Source organism: Lutjanus erythropterus, chromosome 8, assembly GCF_056507025.1.
Source record: "Lutjanus erythropterus isolate fLutEry1 chromosome 8, fLutEry1.hap2, whole genome shotgun sequence".
In the NCBI taxonomy this organism is placed as follows: Eukaryota; Metazoa; Chordata; class Actinopteri; order Lutjaniformes; family Lutjanidae; genus Lutjanus; species Lutjanus erythropterus.
The window spans coordinates 23,792,911-23,813,425 of NC_139324.1; the positions used below are offsets into that span (position 1 = coordinate 23,792,911).

The window sequence follows — 20,515 nt, forward strand, 5'->3', positions numbered from 1 at the left end:
CTGCCTGGACTGTGATGATATTTCAGACGGCTGCTACAGAGGATCTTAGGCTATTGTTGTTTTTGTCTAATGTGCTTTTAATGTGTCTCTGTGTTTAATGTGTTAATATGTTCTGTGCTGTGCCACAAACTGCCTCTCTTTCCCTGTGCTTTAATACTTGATCTGATGACCAAAATGTTCCAAACATCTGTGTTTTCTTTATTTTGTTAGGTTTTTTTTTACTTACGTCATTCCTAGTTTTATTTGCTTGATTTTATTCTCATTATTATGTCTCGTATTATGTAAGCCTCTCAGCACAGCTCTTATAGAACAGGATTTCTGCAGCATGCTAATCTATAAATCCTTCTTTTTTTCAGTGCACTTCCATTTATACTTTTTTTTTTGGCATTTTAAGATAAAGCCAGTGAAGCACAACAAAGCAATCCTCCAAATATAACCCATGACCTTGACCTACTTGAGCTTGAGCTCTGGCACTGGCACTGGTCTCTAACTGTCTGCTGCATTGTTGCAGATGGCAGTCCGCTGTCCTGGTGGCTGGATCGCGAGGGAGAGAAACGAAGCTACTGGGGAGGCTTCCTGCCTGGAGTTCAGCAGTGTTCCTGCAGCTTGGAGGAGAACTGCATGGATATGAACTACTTCTGTAACTGTGATGCTGATACAGATGTGTGGTAAAGAATATTTTCTTTTGCTTTTTTGATATATATTTTTATTATTATTAAAAAGATATTTCTGGGGCGGCTGTTTTGCTCAGTTGGTAGAGTGTCCGCCCCGGGTATGGAGGCTGTCAGTCCTATGCAGTTGAATCAGCATCTCTCTTAAACACTTGTCAACTATCACACTGATCAAAAACTGAACCCCTCATGAAGGCAGGATGTATTGCAGGACTGTGTATAATACTGCACTGGTTCTAACCAGGTGGGCCTTAAGTGGAGTGTGTGTCCAACCCACACACTAAGAGTATCACCATTGCTGATCTAAATATAAAGTTCCAAATATGAATTAAACGGACCACTGGAGAGAAGAGACCCAAATAATTAACAACATCTCTCATAATCTGTCATAATCGCTCTGTTGTATATCCACAAACTACACACCCTGAGATAATCCATAGAAAGATGATACAGGGGCTGTATTACAGAAACTTGCTAACTTGCAGATCCTATCTCGAGTGTTTGGTAACCATGGTAATTAGTTAGGACCTGATTGAGGAAAAAGGCTGTTAGCCTACAGATGAACAATTACAAAGTCAATGTTCCTAACCTAATTAAAGACAAAAAAAAAGTGTATTACACTGCATCATAACTTCCCAGAATCCTAAATAAAATCTTAAATAAACTCTCCTAACTTTAGGAAAACTGTTAAACTGTCCTAACCTCCACTTTTTCCACCTGTAGTAGTAGCAGCTAACTAGCTAATAATTGCTAAGGATTTGCTGACAGTAGTGTTATGTAACAGCAGTGTCAGCTAACAGTGGCTAACGTTAGTTAACAGTATTGTTAGCTAACTTCTTTAATCTGTATGGTTTCTCTTGTACACGTTCTCCATTTCAAAATTCCTTACTTTTCCAGACTCAAATTTCCAGACTTCTTGATAGATTTTTCACATCTACCTATTTTTTTCCAATTTGATTCCTTGGCTAGCTAGGCTTTATACTTAAGATTGTCGAACCAGCCCATCGAAAATTTGCATTTACCTATTCAAGTCAGACAGTGTGTTAACCTTTGTGATAACTTCATCAATGTGTAACTCATAAACAGGACTTTCTTCAGGGATGTGGAGCAGCCAGCTAGTGGGGTGAAAGTACCCAGCTTTATAAAAATGTTGTGAATAATTGAAAAGGACACTTAGGCTTCTAGTGCATTTTGGCCCACTGTCTGTAAATAGCTATAATTAACACCACACTTATTCCTGCCTGATTAGAACCCTTTTAATTAAGACTTATTAAAACATGATTGGCAAATCTGACATTAATTTGAATAACTGGTTAATGGCAACAAATACAGAAGTGTTCTAAGACATTTGGGACTGTAAATTACAGTGTGACGCTGAGGCAGAGCCTAAACTTTCCTCATATGACACAGGCCTGTTACTGCGACAACACTGTCTGTATCAGAATTTTTTCAGAAAACAGGATAGTTGCAATCGTCTGGAAATACGAATATTTTTCCATACTTTCCTTTTTTTTCCCATACTTATTCAGAGCTGGAAATGACTAAAATCAAATTCTATACTGTGTAGGAACCCTGTCATGTATTGCTTTTACACAATGGATTCTAAATACAGCAGAGACTGTGTTTGATATTTTAGCCCACTCTCTCTCTCTCTCTCTCTCTCTTATCTCCTGAGTTAGGTCTGTTGTTGTTAGTCTCCCAAAAAGAAAATCTTTGTATTTCTCCACAGATGTGACCAAACCTCTAATATGCCTTTAAGTTCAGTGCATACTGCTGTTTTTCATCTGTTTTTTGTATGTTTCGATGTGTTTCAATGAACAAAAACAAAGGTTGCAAAATTGGCGAGATAAGAAAAGTAGTTCTGGTTGCTAGGTAACAGACATAAAAGTTGCACTTCTTGAATTGAGTGTTTAGGATTTCCTAACCTGAATAAGGGAAGTTAGTTACAATTTGCTTATATAAACCCAGATTTGAAAAATCTTATCTTAAACACCTCCTATCTTAACTTAATACTTAAGAGAGGAAGTTTCTACGAGACATAGAACTTGGACTTAATTAGTCAATTAATTGATTTGACATTCAGCAAAAGTCAATTCAGAGAAAATATTCCTAGAAAACCACTACAGAGCACTAAGAGCAGCTGAGAGTCCGGCATCTGTTCAGTGTTTTCATTTCGCATCTATCTTCAGTAATTTCATATACCACTGTTTGCTCTAAAGTGATTAATTACAGCCCATAAATAATATTACAGTTATTATCAAACAAATCATAATTTCTGAGCACTGAATGAAGCAACAAAGGCTGTATTATGGTGTGTATTATGGTGTATTAGACGTTCTGTGTGGAGTGTATTTGTTTTCGGTATGTTAATCCACTCCAAAGCTTTTCTCGATTCAGCTCAGTTTGCATATTTCCAGCGGCAGTTGTCTGCATTGTGATAGATTGCTCCCTTTTTAATGTGTTTAGTCTGCATTCTGTGCTAATGCAGAAGAATGGATGCCTTTATCTGGACCCCCATAAATGCATCCAGCCCCGAGGGCTCTGTGTTACTATTTATTTATTTCCTTTTTTTTTTTTTTTTTTTGTCTGCCACAGGGCTAATGACACAGGAGTCCTCTCCTATAAAGACCACCTACCAGTGAGCCAGATAGTGGTTGGAGACACCAACAGAACGGGCTCGCAGGCCGTCTACCACATTGGCCCGCTGCGTTGTTATGGAGACAGTAGGTGATCACCTCAGTGTTGAAGCTACTGTGCCAGATTTGGTTGCAGATGGGGGGCCTTGATTCCCAGGCTTAGTGTTGATCAGACACAAACCCTGCTCAGATGATGTCTTCATTCCTCATGTGTTTATCTAGGGATAGAAAGTTAATCATCTGCTGTTCATCTGTTTCAAGTCTGACAGCTGGCTGTGTGGACTGTAACCTTAAAATCTGCGAGATCCTACCAGTGGGTCTGTCTTTACTAACTCATGTTGTACAGCCAGGCACGGGTGGCAGAACTCAGCGGGGAGTCAAGCTGGACAGCAGCACTGGAACATGAAAGAGATTGTAGATATTTACTGCTTCATGTCCCAGAGTGAGCTGTGGACACAGAGCAGGGAATTTTTAGTAACTCATCTGCAGTCAAATGTAGCTCACACCCCCATGGTTTTATTTTAAAGAGGTATTGTACACTTAAGTGTTTTATTCAGCTGTGAACTAAATTATATTACTGCACTGATGAAGCACATTAACGGTGTTCAACATTCTCAACAAATGTAGAAAAATCAGCATTTCATGGGTTGAAAATGTCTTACAATGCTGTCTACTGTTGTAAATCACCTTGAACCTTGCAAGGCCAATACTGACATGAGTTGACTGTTCGGGGACTGCTCTACGTTATGAAATTTATTAGCATTGACCCCTGAAAGCTGAAGAATCAAATCATCAGTCAGAGACCTCTCGGTCAACTGAGATTCTTTCAGTCATTTTTTTTTTCCCTTTGTCTATCAGTTGCATTACAGTAACAAGATAAAACAGAAAGAAGCTTACAAAATGCAGAGGGAGAACATTTCAATGAGGATTATAAATACGGGTCGTCACCAAGGCTGTAAGTCTCTAAATCACCACAAACCGCAAAACTAACTGTGATGGGTAGCACAAAAAAATGATAGTAATGGAGCACAGGTGATGCGCTATCAGACTGCATTTATAGAAACTAATTTGAACATCATCATCGTCAGCCTCATGCAAACAACAGAAAAAATACAACTCACAAAAAATGTCTTTGTGCTGTTCCAGCAATCACCAAGGTCCACAGGTCTGGTGATTTTACAACTGAACTACCGATCTTGTGTGAAATCGAATGTTTAAACATCGCAGTTGATGAAGAAGGGTGTTAAAACGTACTCATGTAAGCTGATGTAGGAGTTTAGTGTGGCACACTGAACTAAAAAAGGTAAGGTAAAAAAAAAATCTTATTTAGGGACAGCCTTAAAATTTGGTGAGAGGGTGGCCGATCTCCCCCAGAACCTCCAGAGTAGGGGTCATTTTCAAATACATGCTGATTGAAACACATCATTTATAACATTTTAGGCAAACTCTGTACTTTGTATTATTTTTTTTATTATGGTGCAGCAGTTCTGACTTGTGCTTTTGACAGCTGTAGAAGAACCACTGGACTGCATTAGGGCTACGTACTGACACTCCCCCACAGACACACACAACCCAGAGAGCCTCTCAGCCTCTCTGAGCCATTAACTCAACTAAAAAGTTACAACACAACCTATTACAGAAACTCCCTCAAAGAGCCGCAGTTGAAATGTGCTCGCAGTGACTGTCAAAGCTTCAGCAGACTCTCTGTGTTTCCAGTGCAGACACACTACACACAGGGCTGTAGTGGTTAAAAAAAAAAAAAAAAGGTGGATAAACTATAAACTTAAGTCGACCATATACGACTTTATATATCCCTCGACATATATAATTTTGTTTATTTTACTCGCTGAATTTCTAATGTCTACTGTCAAAACTATCCAAATTGTCTGCAGACCCAGTCCTTGTTGGTTAATTATGAAAATGGGTAAGTTAATATCCAGCCGGCACCACTGGAAATAGAGATGCAAATCTTCCAAAAACATTGTTTTAACTACAGGATCATTGATTCATCTTAATTTGATCGATCTACAATGTAAAAACACCCACAAGGTTGCTCTGCTGCCTCTGGTAAAATGAGGTATTTATTTGAACCTTTACATAGTTCTGTGTTGTTTTTACCTGTTGGAGGTGCTGCACAAAAAGAAAAAAATAAACCTAGACATGCAGCCGGAGTGGCTGAACGAGACTACAGAGGCTGTTAGAGACATTAAACATCATCACGGCGAACACTAGTCACTTACTGGTGGTGGTGTGAAGTCTTGTGACCTTTTTACTTCTGGCATTTGGTTTTATGCTTCAAAATTCATAAAAGTGGTGTTTGTTAGAGAAGATTATCTTGCTGAACAGAACGTGTAAGCACCATACACTTTTGTTGGCCAAAACTTTTATATGATAAACTAATTTAGCTTCTCTTAAACGTTTCTCCAAAAAATAGCTTATTGAAAAGCTGCCCCTGGTGGAAATCATTGGTTGGTTGTTGGTTTTATAACATAAAATGCTTAAAAACTATTAACTATTATTATTATAACTTTTAAAACTATTATTTACTTTGATGTTTTCCTGACAATGGATCTTTTGCAATTCCGTGAATAATGTCTGCGCTCTGAGTGGAAAATGAAATAGGGTGATGTTATACCACTGCAAAACCTCTTAGGGAGTATGTAGACACAGATGATCGGGTATACAAAGTGTGTGAATTATGACACCAGATATCACAGTTTGCTTCCTGTTTCCTGCCAGAAGTCAACAGCGAAATCATTGGTGGCAGATCAGATGTCATGTTTCATTAAATCCATCTTTTCTTGTATTTCATTGTTGCAGGTATGAGAAGAAGGTGCAAATACGGGAAACAAGAAGACAATTTAAAACGAGACCCGCTTTATTCTGTATAACGTCTCCTCCGGTCAGGAATCTTCCTACCTCGATCTTTCCTTTCCTTTTACCGCTCTCCTCTCCCTTTCCTTCCAGAGTCTGTGTGGAATGCAGCTTCTTTCTACCAGGAGTCCTCCTACCTCTACTTCCCCACTCTACAGGCTGAGCTTGCCTCTGATATCTCCTTCTACTTCAAGACTAGCGCTCCTTCAGGAGTGTTTCTGGAGAACCTGGGCCTCAAGGACTTCATCAGAGTGGAGCTCAGCTGTGAGTCAATGCTCAGACTCAGGAATAAGAGACGTGCGGCATGCTCAAAGTACATGACAAGGACATGAACACAGAATGTGAAAAAGAACAGCCATACATAAAAGCACCCACAAAAGCTGTCAGTGATTTCTCCCCCCCTCCTCAGATGGAAATGCTAGCTATGCTGTAGTTGACAGTTTAATTTCCCCTAGAAGCAGGCTGTCAGGTCTGCACAGCATGATGTAATCCTAATGACACAGTCAACAGCAATGTCATGCTGTCATAGGAGACATTAAAAGCATTGCCTTACTACTGCTAAAGCTGAAATCCTTAATGAATACACCAGATGGATAAAGAAGCAAGGGCTCATCAAATTACCTTGCAAATTTACTGCAATGGAGAGGAAAAATAAGATAAAAAGCTACAAATCAGATGAAACTATATATTTACACACAAGATTGGCATATACTGTAGTCTTAAGGTGTTTGGGATTACAAGAAAATTGCAGGGACATGAGCTTACACTTATCAAACAGCATATTTAATAAGTGCAGAGCACATATCCAGTCCTCAGAGAGGTAGTTCAAGTAGCATTGGATTAGTTTGTTTATTATAGGTGTTAGAAATGGTTGAAACTGTTGATTATAGAGTGTTTTGTTCACAAATGTGAAGGAGGAGTTCTCAGGATACTTGGAGCCATTATGTATTACTGCAGCATCAGAGACATTGTGAAATATTGACGAGCTGTCAGCTGAGCCCCCTCATAAATCTATTCAGGTCATCAAGTTTTCCCAGCAGCATTGTATCACATTGCATCAGAAAGGGAGGACAGAGAAGACATAAAACACCTAATATCACATTCAGTCTGACCTGGCTGTCGTATGTATGTGTGTGTGTGTGTGTGTGTGTGTGTGTGCGTGCGTGATTCCCACTGGTCTCCCAGCTCCCTCCGTGGTGACTTTCTCCTTTGATGTGGGAAACGGTCCGGCGGTCCTCTCTGTGAAGTCCCACCTCCCCCTGAATGACAGACAGTGGCACTACGTGAGAGCAGAGCGCAACGTGAAGGAGGCCTCCCTGCAGGTCGACCAGCTTCCCCTCCGCTTCCTGGAGGCTCCACCTGATGGACACCCCCGCTTACGGCTCAGCAGCCAGCTGTTTGTAGGTAGGCTCACCACCAGACTGAACATACCCCCACCTGAGCCAGGGCTTATTTAAAACTTCCCTTAATGATTTTCTTTGGCATTTCTGTGGGACAACGCAGCAATCCATGAACACAGTATTAACATGTCAACGTCTTATAAAGTTGTTATAATTAATAAGTTAGCAAACAATTGTGGTCTAGTAGACACAGATTAAGATTATCAGTTATTTGGAATCTTTAGATTAATGTAAGTCCAACATTCATTCACCTTTAGCTCCATTTTTTGTGTCCACCAACTCTCTCTCTCTCTCTATATAAAAATATATTGATCAGTGCAGTTTTAAAGGAAAGGTTCAGAACCTCTCTTCATGCAACACTCAATGCCACATGGACTTTGATTTTGAAGGAGTTAGTTGTTGCTGTGTTCATTCCTTCTCTCCAAACTGGCCTTGAAGTGATCCTTTTGTAGCAATAAATGGAAGTGCTTGTTTTTTGCCAAAAAGTAGCATGTTATTTTTGTTTCAGTACAAATGTTCCTCTTTGTGTTTTCCTCATGTGTATGCATGACTACCTGGACAAAGATGCTTGTTTTGGTTAACAAAGACAACAGAAGTCTCATATTAGCTTTGGCTGAACATTAAAGTGCATTTTTTGCCTAGAAGAAAGGCTGTGAATTTTGTCCCATGTCTCTTATAATCTAGTCACACTACAAAGGTGTCTCTTCAGAGCCAGAATGGAGAGGAGAAGTGATTACAGCTAACAATACCGCTTTAAAGGTACATTTGTCCGCTGAGTATTGCTCTAATATAGACTTGAAAAAAAATGCCAACCTGTCCCGTAAGCTACTGTGAAGAACTAATGTATTTTATTATTTTTTCATTATGGCTGTGGTTCAGGAGCATGGCTGCTCTCTTTCTCCTCTTTCCCCCTCTGACATTTTAATGTTTCCTTAATAATACACCATTCCTCTGGAGGGGACAGAGACACCATTAAAAAAGTGTGTTTCTTTCATGGCCTCAGTTCATGCACTTAATGGATCATTTACTTTAAGAAATAATTTATCAGAGGAGTGAAGTGACAAATGGAAGCAGTAATACTCCGTGGATCTCAGAAGAACTTGTCGTTAGCAGGAGATTTAATTGTTTCACAAGAAGGTACAAAGGTGTAATTTAAGTTTAAAATGGTTCACATTTTAAAAAGGAGAAACAAAGTTAATATAAATATATGATTATGTCGGCGTTCTCTGAAACTTTAGAACCGATGACTAGTTTTGAACAGTGGTGGTACATTTTCTAAAACACGAAGTGGAAATAGAACAAAAGCCAGTAATTTTATTGATGTTTTAAAACAAAAATTATTCATTGCCAGTGCAGGGTTAAACAATACGGATTGCCTCCTTGCCCAGGGCAAGAAAAATGCCATGCTGGGCAAATAAATCTGGAAGCTCGCTTGCAAGTTGTAAAAAAGAATTAAACTATTAAACTATTTTGATAATCTGTTAATCGATAAAGTTATTTTTTGTGGAAAATGCCAGAAAAGGCTGTTTTCAGCCATTCAAATATAGATCTTTCCCAGTTTGTTTTACTATTGTATTAAATGCAGTATCTTTGTGTTTTAGACAGACAAAATGAGACATTTAAGGACATCACCTTGGACTTGGCACTATTTTCTGATATGTTATAGCCCTAGATTTAACATGACAAATTTAGTCTTTGTCGTTTTTTAATAATTTCTAATAAAACAATTTGTATAGAGACAAGTATAAATTGACTCCTGACATGTAGATTTCTGACCCACTTGCCCAACCAATCACACGTTTACAAATAGAATCAAGTCAATAAAAGCTCAGATTGTATAATAATGCCTGCAAGAACATATCAAACAAACACAGTATCATTATGTGTTTTAGCCTACATGACTCTAAAATGTATTATATAAAACTTACCTTTCTAGTTCCACTTCAGTTTTTACCCAAGACATTTAACACATCTTCACATGGAGTGGTTTTTGACAGAAGACAGCTGTTGTGATGGGTAATGGAATACTGAAGTGCACTACACTGAAATGAATGTTGGATTTCTCACCTACTCCCCACTGGATTGTAACTGTGAAAATGTTAAAAATATACAGTAGCTCTACAGTACATTATGTAACACAGTATTTATTATTTATTTAAAATAGCTTTTAGTAAACCGTGACAGATTTCTGCTCTTCAAAGGGATAGTTTGGATTATTTGAAGTGGGGTTGCATGAGGTACTTATCTATTGTTAGTGTGTTACCCGCAGACAAGCAGGTTTCCAGTGTGCAAAGCCAAGCAATGTACAGCTGTGGATAGGATCAGCCGCAAAATACATTTTAACCAAAAAAAAAACTCTTTATCAGTTTAAGTGTATGCAGTATTTAAGAGTATTTTTACTGGTTTACCTTGCTGTTAGACAGCGTTTTCTGATGACAAACTGCCATTATTCAAGCCAAATATCGCTCTCTCCAAACCAGCCAGACTTCACTAGTCATTTTACCTCGAAGAACACAGAAGTTGCTGGTCCACTGTTGCCTCGATCTGATAGTTTGTAGTTTTTTTCCTCACTCTGCTCCTCTGTGTTGTTCTGTATAAAATAATTCCAAAAATTCACCTTTTGACTGCTCATGTAATTGAAAGAACCACAACGCCCGGATGCAGCTTCCTCAGTGTTTCAATGATCTGTTCATTCAAAAATGCTTGTTAGCCGTATCGATGTAGCTTTTGAGCTGCTGTTGTTGCAAAAGTAGGCTTAATACTACACTTAAGGTCACCTGTGGAGTTGTGGCACAGGGAGCGATCACCCCTCCTGGTAGATAAAATGTTAGAATGTGTCCTCTAAGATGCCCTTCCAGTGGACAAAACATGATAAAAATTACCTCTTGGGTGCCCTCATAGTGGACAAAACGTGGTTAAGAACTCTCTAACGTGCCCATCCAGTGGTGAACACACATTGCAGTGCCATATAGCTTACCCTACATACTAGAAAATTGAAAATGTCACAAATGTTCAAGACATCCCTTGGAAACTTGTCTAGTCCATTACATTGTATATTTAGTCTCACTGAGATTTCACATGCTTAAGTGCCTACAGAAGTGCCCTAGATGCACACAGGAATTAAGTAAATGTTTGTCGTAAATCCTCATAAGCCTTAGGGGAAATCGTGGATATAAAGTCATCAAAGAAGCTTATTAGCATTGCCTGTGAGCATTAGACGTGACTAACAGCCGTCCTCGTCTCAGGAGGCACGGCGTCCCAGCAGAGAGGCTTCCTGGGCTGCATCAGGACTCTGACCGTCAATGGCGTGAGCTTTGACCTGGAGGAGAGGGCCAAGATGACGCCAGGGGTGAGCTCGGGTTGTCCCGGTTACTGCAGCGGCTCCAGCAGCCTCTGCCACAACCGAGGGAGGTGCATCGAGAAGAGCAACGGCTACGTGTGCGACTGCTCCCAGTCCGCCTACGGGGGAACCACCTGTAACCAAGGTGAGTGCTGATCAAAAACAAAAGCTTGACACTTAACGCAGTTATTTTAATAGATTAATGTTGATTACGACAAACAAATAATCTATCAAGTCAAGGTTATTCCATTACAGCGCATCAATAGAAGTGCGAGTAATGCAAGAGGCAATTAATACTTGTCCTGACTCCAGACTCCAAGAACATTTAAAATGCATTAGACCAAATTATCTCCTGCAGTATGTGCACACAGACACCAACACAACTGAATCCACCCACACCCAGCGCAGATAGAGGAGCAGGAGGCTGAGCAAACAGCCATACAGACATGGTAGAGAGTTTGAAGACAAGAGATTAAAATTCTGGCTGCAACTGTGGCCAACCACTCGGCACTATTTACACAGTTTCCTCTCGTTCAGTGTATTAAATACGAAAGTGGCTCATGAGCCAGGATACAGCTAATCCCACTGCTGTTCCAAAATATTTCTGGTTTATTACAACTTGGATCTTAGTGCACAATTAGTTGTGTTATTGTGTTGAAGATGTGTCAAATATGCCACCTGTAGGTTATAGACTCTCCCTTTGATCCGTGTCTCTCAGGGAGTTAAACCTCATGAAATGTCAGGAGTGAAACGCAGCTCTCAGATAAATGCTTTCAGTTGTATGATCGCATGATGGCAGATTTTCAAAGCTCCGTCATGCTGAAGTTTTGACACAGTGAAAGGACTCCACATTAAAATCAAAAGTATGATTAAACAATGAACGTTGCCGCTCCGCAAAGCGAACTGTCAGTTTTATTTTTCTGGTATCTGTTTGGTTTATGAATATATCAGGAGTTTTGTAAGAGTGGCTGCCTTGAGTGCTGAGCAGCAGTAAGCTAATGATTACCTGCCTCGGTGGATGCGTCGCTAGCAGAGACTGTGCTACTATTGAGGCACTCTCATTGTATTATTGCACCAATGTGAAACAAGGCAGTGATGTAATGATGTCTTGGTATGTTGGCATACTGTGGCTTCCATCCCTTAAACCCTCTCTACTCCCTCTTGACTCCAGGAGCTATATATTCAATTTAAAGGACAGGAAATTTGACTTTTTCACACATAAAACACAGAGTGGCGACTTCACAAAAGGATTCCACAGCTTTTGTGGCTGCAAAATCCTGTGTAAATAAGACAAAAAGAAACCGTCTATTTCTCAAAGCACCTACAACGGGTGAAATGCAGAGCGAACTGTGTTGCCAAGCAAATGGTGCCTCACTGCTTTGGTGCTGTTTCAGGGTTTTTGGGAAAGATTAGTTGTGTTGAAAACATAATACATTGAAAACAAAAATATAATCTAATCTGAATATTTTTGGATTATTTCAAAAGTAAGCATTGAAAAAGCCAGAAAAAACATCACAAATTAATGTTATATTGCAAGTTAGATAGTGTGAGTGTTCTTTTACAACCTGGTCCACTCATCCCTCTCCTATGTGTCTGTCTCATCAAATAGATGTGCAAAGTCTTTTTCTTTTGTTTCTCTTTAAACATCTCAAAATATGTTCAGAGCAAATAAAATGCATTTTTGCATAGGGCTCTAGGTTTTTAGTGTGAAGCAGTCTATGTCTGACGTGTTTTTTATGAGTTGAAGCATTAGTTAACATGAAAAGTTTCATTAATTTTAAAGTGACACATTTCCAAATGATACAGTTTCTTATTTTTTAAAATCTGTGGTCCTGACTACATATAATGTGTTACTAACCAACCCAGCCAACATTACAAAATGAAATCAACATGAATCAAATAACCACTTGAATGCACGCAGTTCTTTATAGTCATGCTCAGCTGAATGTTGTACTTCTGGGACTCCAATTTTCCTTCATATCCTTTGTATTCTTTTTTGCTTGTATGGCTGTGAAATGGGTCTTAAATTGCATTCATAGTGCTCTTTCTTTGAAAATGGGACTCATGGCAGCAGCGATTGTAGCCAGGTGAAGCAATAGTGCATTACATTGCATCATATGCGCACAGATGGCACAGACAGTACAACACCTGATATTTACCATCAGGGAATGAAACAGGAAAACAACATAAAACCTACTGCAGTGAGAAACGAAGATGATGCTTGCGTCCAGCAGTGACAGAAACACGAGAGGCATCCCACAGATAGAAACAAATGAAAGAGCAGAGGGAGTTCGTGCATAATTAGTGTAGTTCTGACTGGAATAAGTTCTCTTTCAAATCAAACATTTTAAAAATTAATGGAACGTGTTGTTTTTGTAACTGCATTTCTAGCATTTTTTAACTCAAATGTTGTTTAACCATGTCACCTGATCTGCCATTCAGTGCACCTTAAGAACAAATATTACTGGGACCACTACAGAAAAGTGCAGATGAGATTTTTTTAGTACTGATCTAATTCCAATATCTGCAGAATGAGTAGTAATAGTAGCACTAGGGGTAGTAAGATTAAGTGAGGCTGAAATTGAACTTCAGTCTGGAAAGCTTGTGTAGTTTGTGCAATGTAAGTTGTGTAACGTCGTCTTTAACCATTGTGGGGGGCTGTAGGGTACTGGCTTGTGACATTCACATGTGCAACTGAGAGACTCCCCTCGTTTACATAATTTCACATGATGCATTATTGACAGATTAAGTTTGTTGTTTTATGTTCCAAAATGCGAATGTTAGTGTTTGTAATGTGTTTGTTCAGAATGTGGTCGTTTATGGAGGTAATTGTCATTTTTGTGCTGGTTTATTGTTACACACAGTGAATGAAGTGGCTGCACAGTTTGGAGTAGAGTAGACTTGAAAAGCGATTTTCAGCTCTCAATTCACGCTACAGTGCGTAGTAGTATTTAAAAACAGAAACCACATGATGTTGTGCATCTGAAATTTGAATTCGAATTGGTGACACAAGTCTGATACATGATGAATGCCTTGCGTGATTGTCAGGCCCCAATACTGATACTGGATCAAATCGGTCCCATCGCTACGTTCATAACATATGTTAAGTTGTATAACTTATGGAAGTTAAGATACAAAACTTTCATAACTTATTTCAACCCAGTGCATGATGTTTTCTGAAACCTAACCACACTGCAATCATTTCAAAGTGTTATGTGTCTCAGTAAAAGTAATTTTAAAAGTCTTACCAGTATACAGTAACTCCACCCGCACATAGTTCTGCATATCCACGTCACTCCAGCTCTGAAAAGAGATATTACTTGTCATTTTCATTCAAAATACTGCTGTACAATTTCTACTTTTAATAAGAGTGTGTTGATTTTTCCAGCTACTATTTTCATATTATGAGATGTACTGAATGCTGTAGCCTCTGGAGTCTGTGAGCTGTGGTTCAGTCTTTCAATCTTGTTTCAAAAAGAGTTGTATAGAGATCTCCGCGCTGTACCCTTTTTTGTAATCTGTGTCCCTGTGTATGCAGAGGTGTCGGTGTCCTTCGACATGGAGTCCTCGGTGACCTACACCTTCCAGGAGCCCTTCTCAGTGATGCAGAACAAGAGCTCGCAGGCCTCCAGTGTTTCCACAGAAAGCAGCAGCAGGGCCAGAGAGGACGTGGCCTTCAGCTTCGTCACCTCGCAGAGACCGGCCATGCTGCTGACTGTCAGCACCTTCAGTCAGCAGTACATTGCTGTCATCCTGGCCAAGAACGGTATATACAGCTTTTACATTAATACATACATATCACAGAAAGAGACCACCCACAGAGTAATAACTTATATGTATTCAGGGAGTACACTTCTTTGAATGTGATCACAGACATGGAGAAAACACCAACTGAGCATAATGCAGCCAGCCACATAAATTTCTGTATTGTTAGCAAATACATCTTTCATGTAGTTACATACATCAAAGCAGTGCTGCTAAAAGGCTCCATTAAGAACTGGTTGTTTTATATATTTATATTCTGTTATGTACATGTGAAAAGGTGAGGGACTGTATTTGCATCTGCATTATACAGTTATACAGTATTTGAAATCATTTGAAATCCCGTCAGATGAAATTTTGTATATTGTTGTCATCATGGCGGCAAAAATGTGGATGGAAACATACTGTTTGACATGCCAAAACCCTCAGCGTTGCCCTCAGGTGTCCAGCCCTCAGTTTAAATGACAGTGATGTGATTTAACATGATGTCTGGTAGGTCAAATGTAGCTTTATTTGGAAGGACTGTTTTTTTCAGCTAGATTGGATAAGCAGAGTTAAGTAGCTCAGTGACTAAACCAGGTGTCTTACATGCATGCTTACATGCTCAATTATTTTGAATTTTTGTGACCCATTAGGCTTTAAATCTTGTCAAAAGCAAAGCAGAGGCCTGAGCCTGATTTTGTTTCATCGTTGTCTTGCAACTTTATCCTTTTTCGTCAAGATTATTTTTGTGATTTGTTTTTTAAGTTGTGAAATTGGCACAAAATGGTGCCTACACTACCAAGAAGTAGAACCAAATGTTCGGCGAAGATGCACTGATAAATTTCACTGTACCATTATCTGGTGTAACCAGGCCTTAAAGGACCAGTGTGTAAGATTTAGTGGCATGTACAGCAGTGTACTAGTGGAAAACATGGAAGGTTGTTTTGAGCGCCAGTGTTTGGTTTGTCTTGTCTGCCACTGTAGAAACATGGCAGTGCAACATGGCAACATCTGTAGAAGCCTTCATAGATATAAATGGCTCATTCTAAACAAACAAAAACACAAAAAAAATCCCATTGTCAGGTGATAATACACTGATAAACATGTACTTGAGAATACTATTTCCCTTTTCTGCCATTCTGCCACTAAATCCCTGTTAATGTTACTCTGTCACACCTGTAGTTTGGTTCAAATTTCAACCAAAACCAGCATTAATAAATAAATGTTTAAAAAAAAAAAGAAAAAGAAAGTCACCCTGCATCCCAGCACTAAACACAATTATGCCATATACATTTATTTAACAAATCTGGTGGAGAAGAAACAGGTGGTTATGAGCATTATTAGTAGCAAATTTAACTGGATCTCACATGTCTCAACTAATGACAAACAGGAAGAAACAGGGCTGAAATGGGGGATGCGGTTGTGGAAAAAGACAAGCTCAACACGCCTCTGTTCTCTGTTTTTACCCCGTTTCAGTTTCTGATTACCGGGGAAAATCCCTGCACTCACAGGCTGACACAAATGTGTTACCATGGTTACTGAATGATCTTGCATAATTACATAGGCGATTGCTTTCCTGACAGCGGGTTGGTCCACTTTACATTCGCGCCGCCAACAAGTTCACACGGAAGCGGACAGAGATCGTCCTTTTTAGACAGAAAAAACTGAATCCACTTATATAAAAATGATTCAGTTATAATCCCACTGCGCTCCAGTTACTATAGCAGGTTATTTTTAAACTCCAGCTAGAACCAAGACATGTGCAGATATGCCTGTCAAATATTGTGCAAAATAAGGAGTGTCTCAGGGGCTGTGGGGCCACTTACATTAACACCTAACTCCCTGAAAACCTCGAGATCTAATTTTCACGAAACCTCAAATTTATTTGCATGTTCAAAGGTGGTGAGCAGAACAGAAAACGGGACTGACAGTGAACCGACAGCTAATGTGTATCATGCTGGTGCCCCAGCTGCCAGCATGAATATAACACCGGAGCCGCCCACACAACTTTGAGCAAATTGACTATAGGCTAATGAATATATTTAACCTCTGCAGTTGTGTTCCATCTGCATCTTTGAAGAGCTCTTTTTTAATTGGGATTCTTGATGTCCTATAAACTTAAGCCAGTCCATGTGTAAAATTAAAGTCCTTGCTTATCCATGGGAACATTTTAATAACACCTTAGACAGTCCTTACTAAACAAAACAATACAAGAATAAAAACAACTGTTTTACTTCAGGGTTGGGTTGTACCAACAAATGAATCTCTCTTAAACCTCAGTTTAGTTTTTATTGTAAATCCTCATTTGAAATTTAATTCTGTTACACCAAAAAACTTGAAACTTAAATTTAAAATGTGATCCAGTGCTAACTTTAGGCTGAACCTGAACTGATGAGGTTTAACTTTAAAAAATAGCCAAATTTTTTTAGATGGACTGAGCAAAATAATCAAGTTCAAGTTAAGTAACAGTTTTATAATGTCTCTCTTCTTTCTTTCATCCAATTGATAAGTTTTTCTTATAGGATAAATTAGAGCCTCTCTTCATGAATAAGCTAATAGTAGTAAACGTTTGTTTGTTGTTTGTTTGTTTTACTTTTTAGCTAGCTGGCAAATAATGCAAATATTTGTTAATATTTTAGCTAGCTAGCAAACAGTGTAACATTTTGTTAACTTTTGAGCTAGTTAGCAAATTATGGAACAGTTTAATAAGGACTACAGAGCAGTCCAAAGTTGGGTGTACTACATTTTTATTCATTGATTTATTTTAATTTGGGCAAGCCACCATCTGCATATTTATTAATCTTAGTTTACATCACTAAAGTTGGATTTACTAAACTGAGTTTTTAATTGTGCAACAGAGCTCTGCTTAACTTTAAATCTGCGTTTACTTTTTTTAAACCTAGTGTGGCTAAAATCTGACCGGAACTAATCTTAGATTAAATTAATCTCTGTTGGTGCAACCCAGCCTAAGCTTGGAGAAAATTTAAGGAAAATGTATTCACATTTGCAACACTGTCATTAAAGTGTTTCAGTGTTTTCAGCTTCTGTGATCTTTGGGTTGAGGGCCTTTAAGCTTTATCCAAACCTTAGCATCAAATTGACTAACACCTGTGTGCAGTTGTCAGTCAGAATCAGTGTCCTCATACATTCTTGTGCTAAATCAAAACACCCATGTTCTTCGGGTCTGGGTAAACATTGAAGGCCAGAGGAGACACTTCATTCACACTGACCTCCATCTATAAGAGCACTCTCAGGATTTGAAATGAATCACAACACAAAGCCCTTCACCTACAGACCGGGAATTGTAATATTGACCCAGCTCCACTTGACAATGCATATCTTTCTGACTCTATGATCTGGCAGCGATTGTGTGTGTGGGAGGAACACTGAGCACATATTGACTTATTCAGTGTGGGAGCGAAGAGCCATGAGATGAAGATCTCAAAAGGCAATTGAAGAAGTTTAGATGTAGAGGTCTATTTATAAATACAGACACTTAATTTCAGCAAGTAGGTTTATTCTCTTCTCCTATTTGGCATTATATTGCGATGTACACTTAAAGCTCAATGTAAGACACATTGTTCGTGTCAGTGGACTGCACTTGAGTGTGTGGCTTTTAAATTTGCATTGAGCCGTGAGCACAATAGCAAATCAATCATCATAAAGTCCTCTGGTGGAGATTTCAATAGAGGTCTTTTGAAAGGAGAGCGCTACATGTCTTTTCATGCCTTGTGTCCAGGGAGTCTGCAGATCTGGTATCACCTTCAGACAGACAGGAGTCCTGAGGTATTCAGCCCTGCCCTCAACAACCTGGCAGACGGACGACTCCATCGAATCAGAATCCACAGAGTGGGGAAAAACCTCTATGTACAGGTGGGTGCACCCTCAGACACGTCTTTATCACTGCAGCCAGATAGATAGCTAGTGGAGCTAGTTGGTACTCAGCCATAGTCAGTTTATTACTCACAATAGATGGTGGTCAACACGCCCCCAGTTTGAAGAAGCAGAGAGGTGCAGCACAGATGTTAATCATTGTAGTGCTGTGGACGGGGTCAGCAGCAAAACCTGTATTAGCCACTTTAAAAAAAGTCTCTTCTAAAAAAAAACAATATCAGTTTAAGTGTACACTATATTTAGAATATTTTCATCTCTTTATTTTACCACCACACGGCCTCTTCAGACAGAAAAAGCCAAATATTGCTCTCTCTCACTCAACCAGACTCCATTGGCTCCATCTGCGCTTTTACCTCAGTCTGTTAGTTTGTTTGTGTTATTGTTTGACTTATGTGAACCCAAACTAACATTTTAAAACAATGAAGTCACACAATAACACACAGAAACTAACAGATTGAGGCAGTGGTAGACCAGCAGCTCCCGTGAGGTAAAATTACAGATTTTTCCACTCTCAGTCTGGTTGAGCCAGAGAGTTATACTTGGTCTGCATAACATATCTCTCTCACTGACTGCTGTCCAGGTTGATTGACACGGACTGCAGCTAAGATTATAACTATGATGATATAGCTTTTGCTTTGATTGTGGATGTAGCCATGGGTGTGCTTTGGTTTTTAATGAGTGTATATGTAAGTTCTGCCCGCTAAGCATTGTGGTGTGTCTGATAGGGGCACCAGGTTCAAATCCTTTGTGGCTTAACGATGCTTTCTTGGTTAACGTTAAGCAAGCAGTAAAGAGTAGTCACAGTAAAAATGATGTAGCCATATCCAGAGCATCTTAGATTCAACAGATGCAGCTGTCGTCCAGGGATCTTGTCCATCCCATAAAACAATTTTAAGTGTCCCAACGTGAATATACATCTTCCTAAAGCAAAAATGTTGTTAATTTACTTTATTATTATCTACATTTTTTTTTTGATACAATAAAACACCATTAAATTTTTAAGGAAATTATTCTATTGATTTATTTAATTTTGAGTTAACTGCTGTTTCTCAGCAACTGTACTCCTGTACACAAATGGTGTAAATCTACCTTGATACTTTCATCTCATCTCCTGTCACATTAAACTCCAGTTGACTCTGAAGTCCCTCCACAAAGTTCTGATGTTTTTCAATGCTGGAATTTAGCGTCAGTTCTCCATACTTTGCAGTTTTGTCCAATCACTGCAACTTTCCACAAATTTGACCAATCGCTGTAGCTTCCCATGAGTTCAACCAATTATAGCAGTCCCAGTGTGACAGTAGAGCCCGCATTAACAGCACTTTATTTCCCTGTTCCACTGCTGATGGTGTTAAAGTTAGAAGAACTTAAATCTTAAACTCATAAAGTTCTTCTTCATACTTTGATTCCATTTTCATAAATGAACACAGAGCCTTATATGGTATTATTGGGGTGGTAATTATGCTAATTTACAAATCTCAGTTTGAGCTCCAAAAAGATTTTGCTTCTGTGTGTAATACCCCCCTAGGTGGACTTCTTCATTTACAAATAAGTGGTATTTTTTTAGAACTTTTGTCATACTGAGCCTTTTTGATATGGTAAAATTGCAAAAAAAAAAAACAAGAACATGCATCACAATTTTTTAGAAAAGCTGCCCTGAAAATTTAGGCTGCAACACTCCAAAAAAAATAGCTTGCGAGGGCTCACAGGTACTGACACTTAACATTCCTGTGAACAAAAACTCTCAGGCCTGCTGTGGATTTAGGTCTGTTGTTACACCATTAACTCCATTATACTGATAACCAAACAGAGCTCAGGACTCTGATGCTACCAGCTGCTAACAGCTAAACATCCCTCCTCCTGCTGATTTCAAAATGGATTTGTTGTTCACAGCGTAGCAGTATCAGCGAAAAAAATAGGATGCGTCCGCCGTCAATAGTGAGTTTCCTGTGTCCTTTT

At 39.1% G+C, this 20,515-nt stretch overlaps 1 protein-coding gene across 1 annotated transcript in view; it reads left to right on the forward strand.

Moving 5' to 3' along the window:
* The window catches only part of LOC146322850 (contactin-associated protein-like 5), a 128,987-nt gene that overhangs the window by 95,213 nt on the left and 13,259 nt on the right, over positions 1–20,515 (forward strand). Inside the window, exons 14-20 of the mRNA XM_084724959.1 lie at positions 512–668; positions 3,267–3,394; positions 6,275–6,445; positions 7,367–7,585; positions 10,827–11,066; positions 14,460–14,687; positions 18,405–18,538. Coding sequence (XP_084581085.1) covers positions 512–668; positions 3,267–3,394; positions 6,275–6,445; positions 7,367–7,585; positions 10,827–11,066; positions 14,460–14,687; positions 18,405–18,538 — 1,277 coding nt within the window. The remainder of the gene's footprint in view (positions 1–511; positions 669–3,266; positions 3,395–6,274; positions 6,446–7,366; positions 7,586–10,826; positions 11,067–14,459; positions 14,688–18,404; positions 18,539–20,515) is intronic.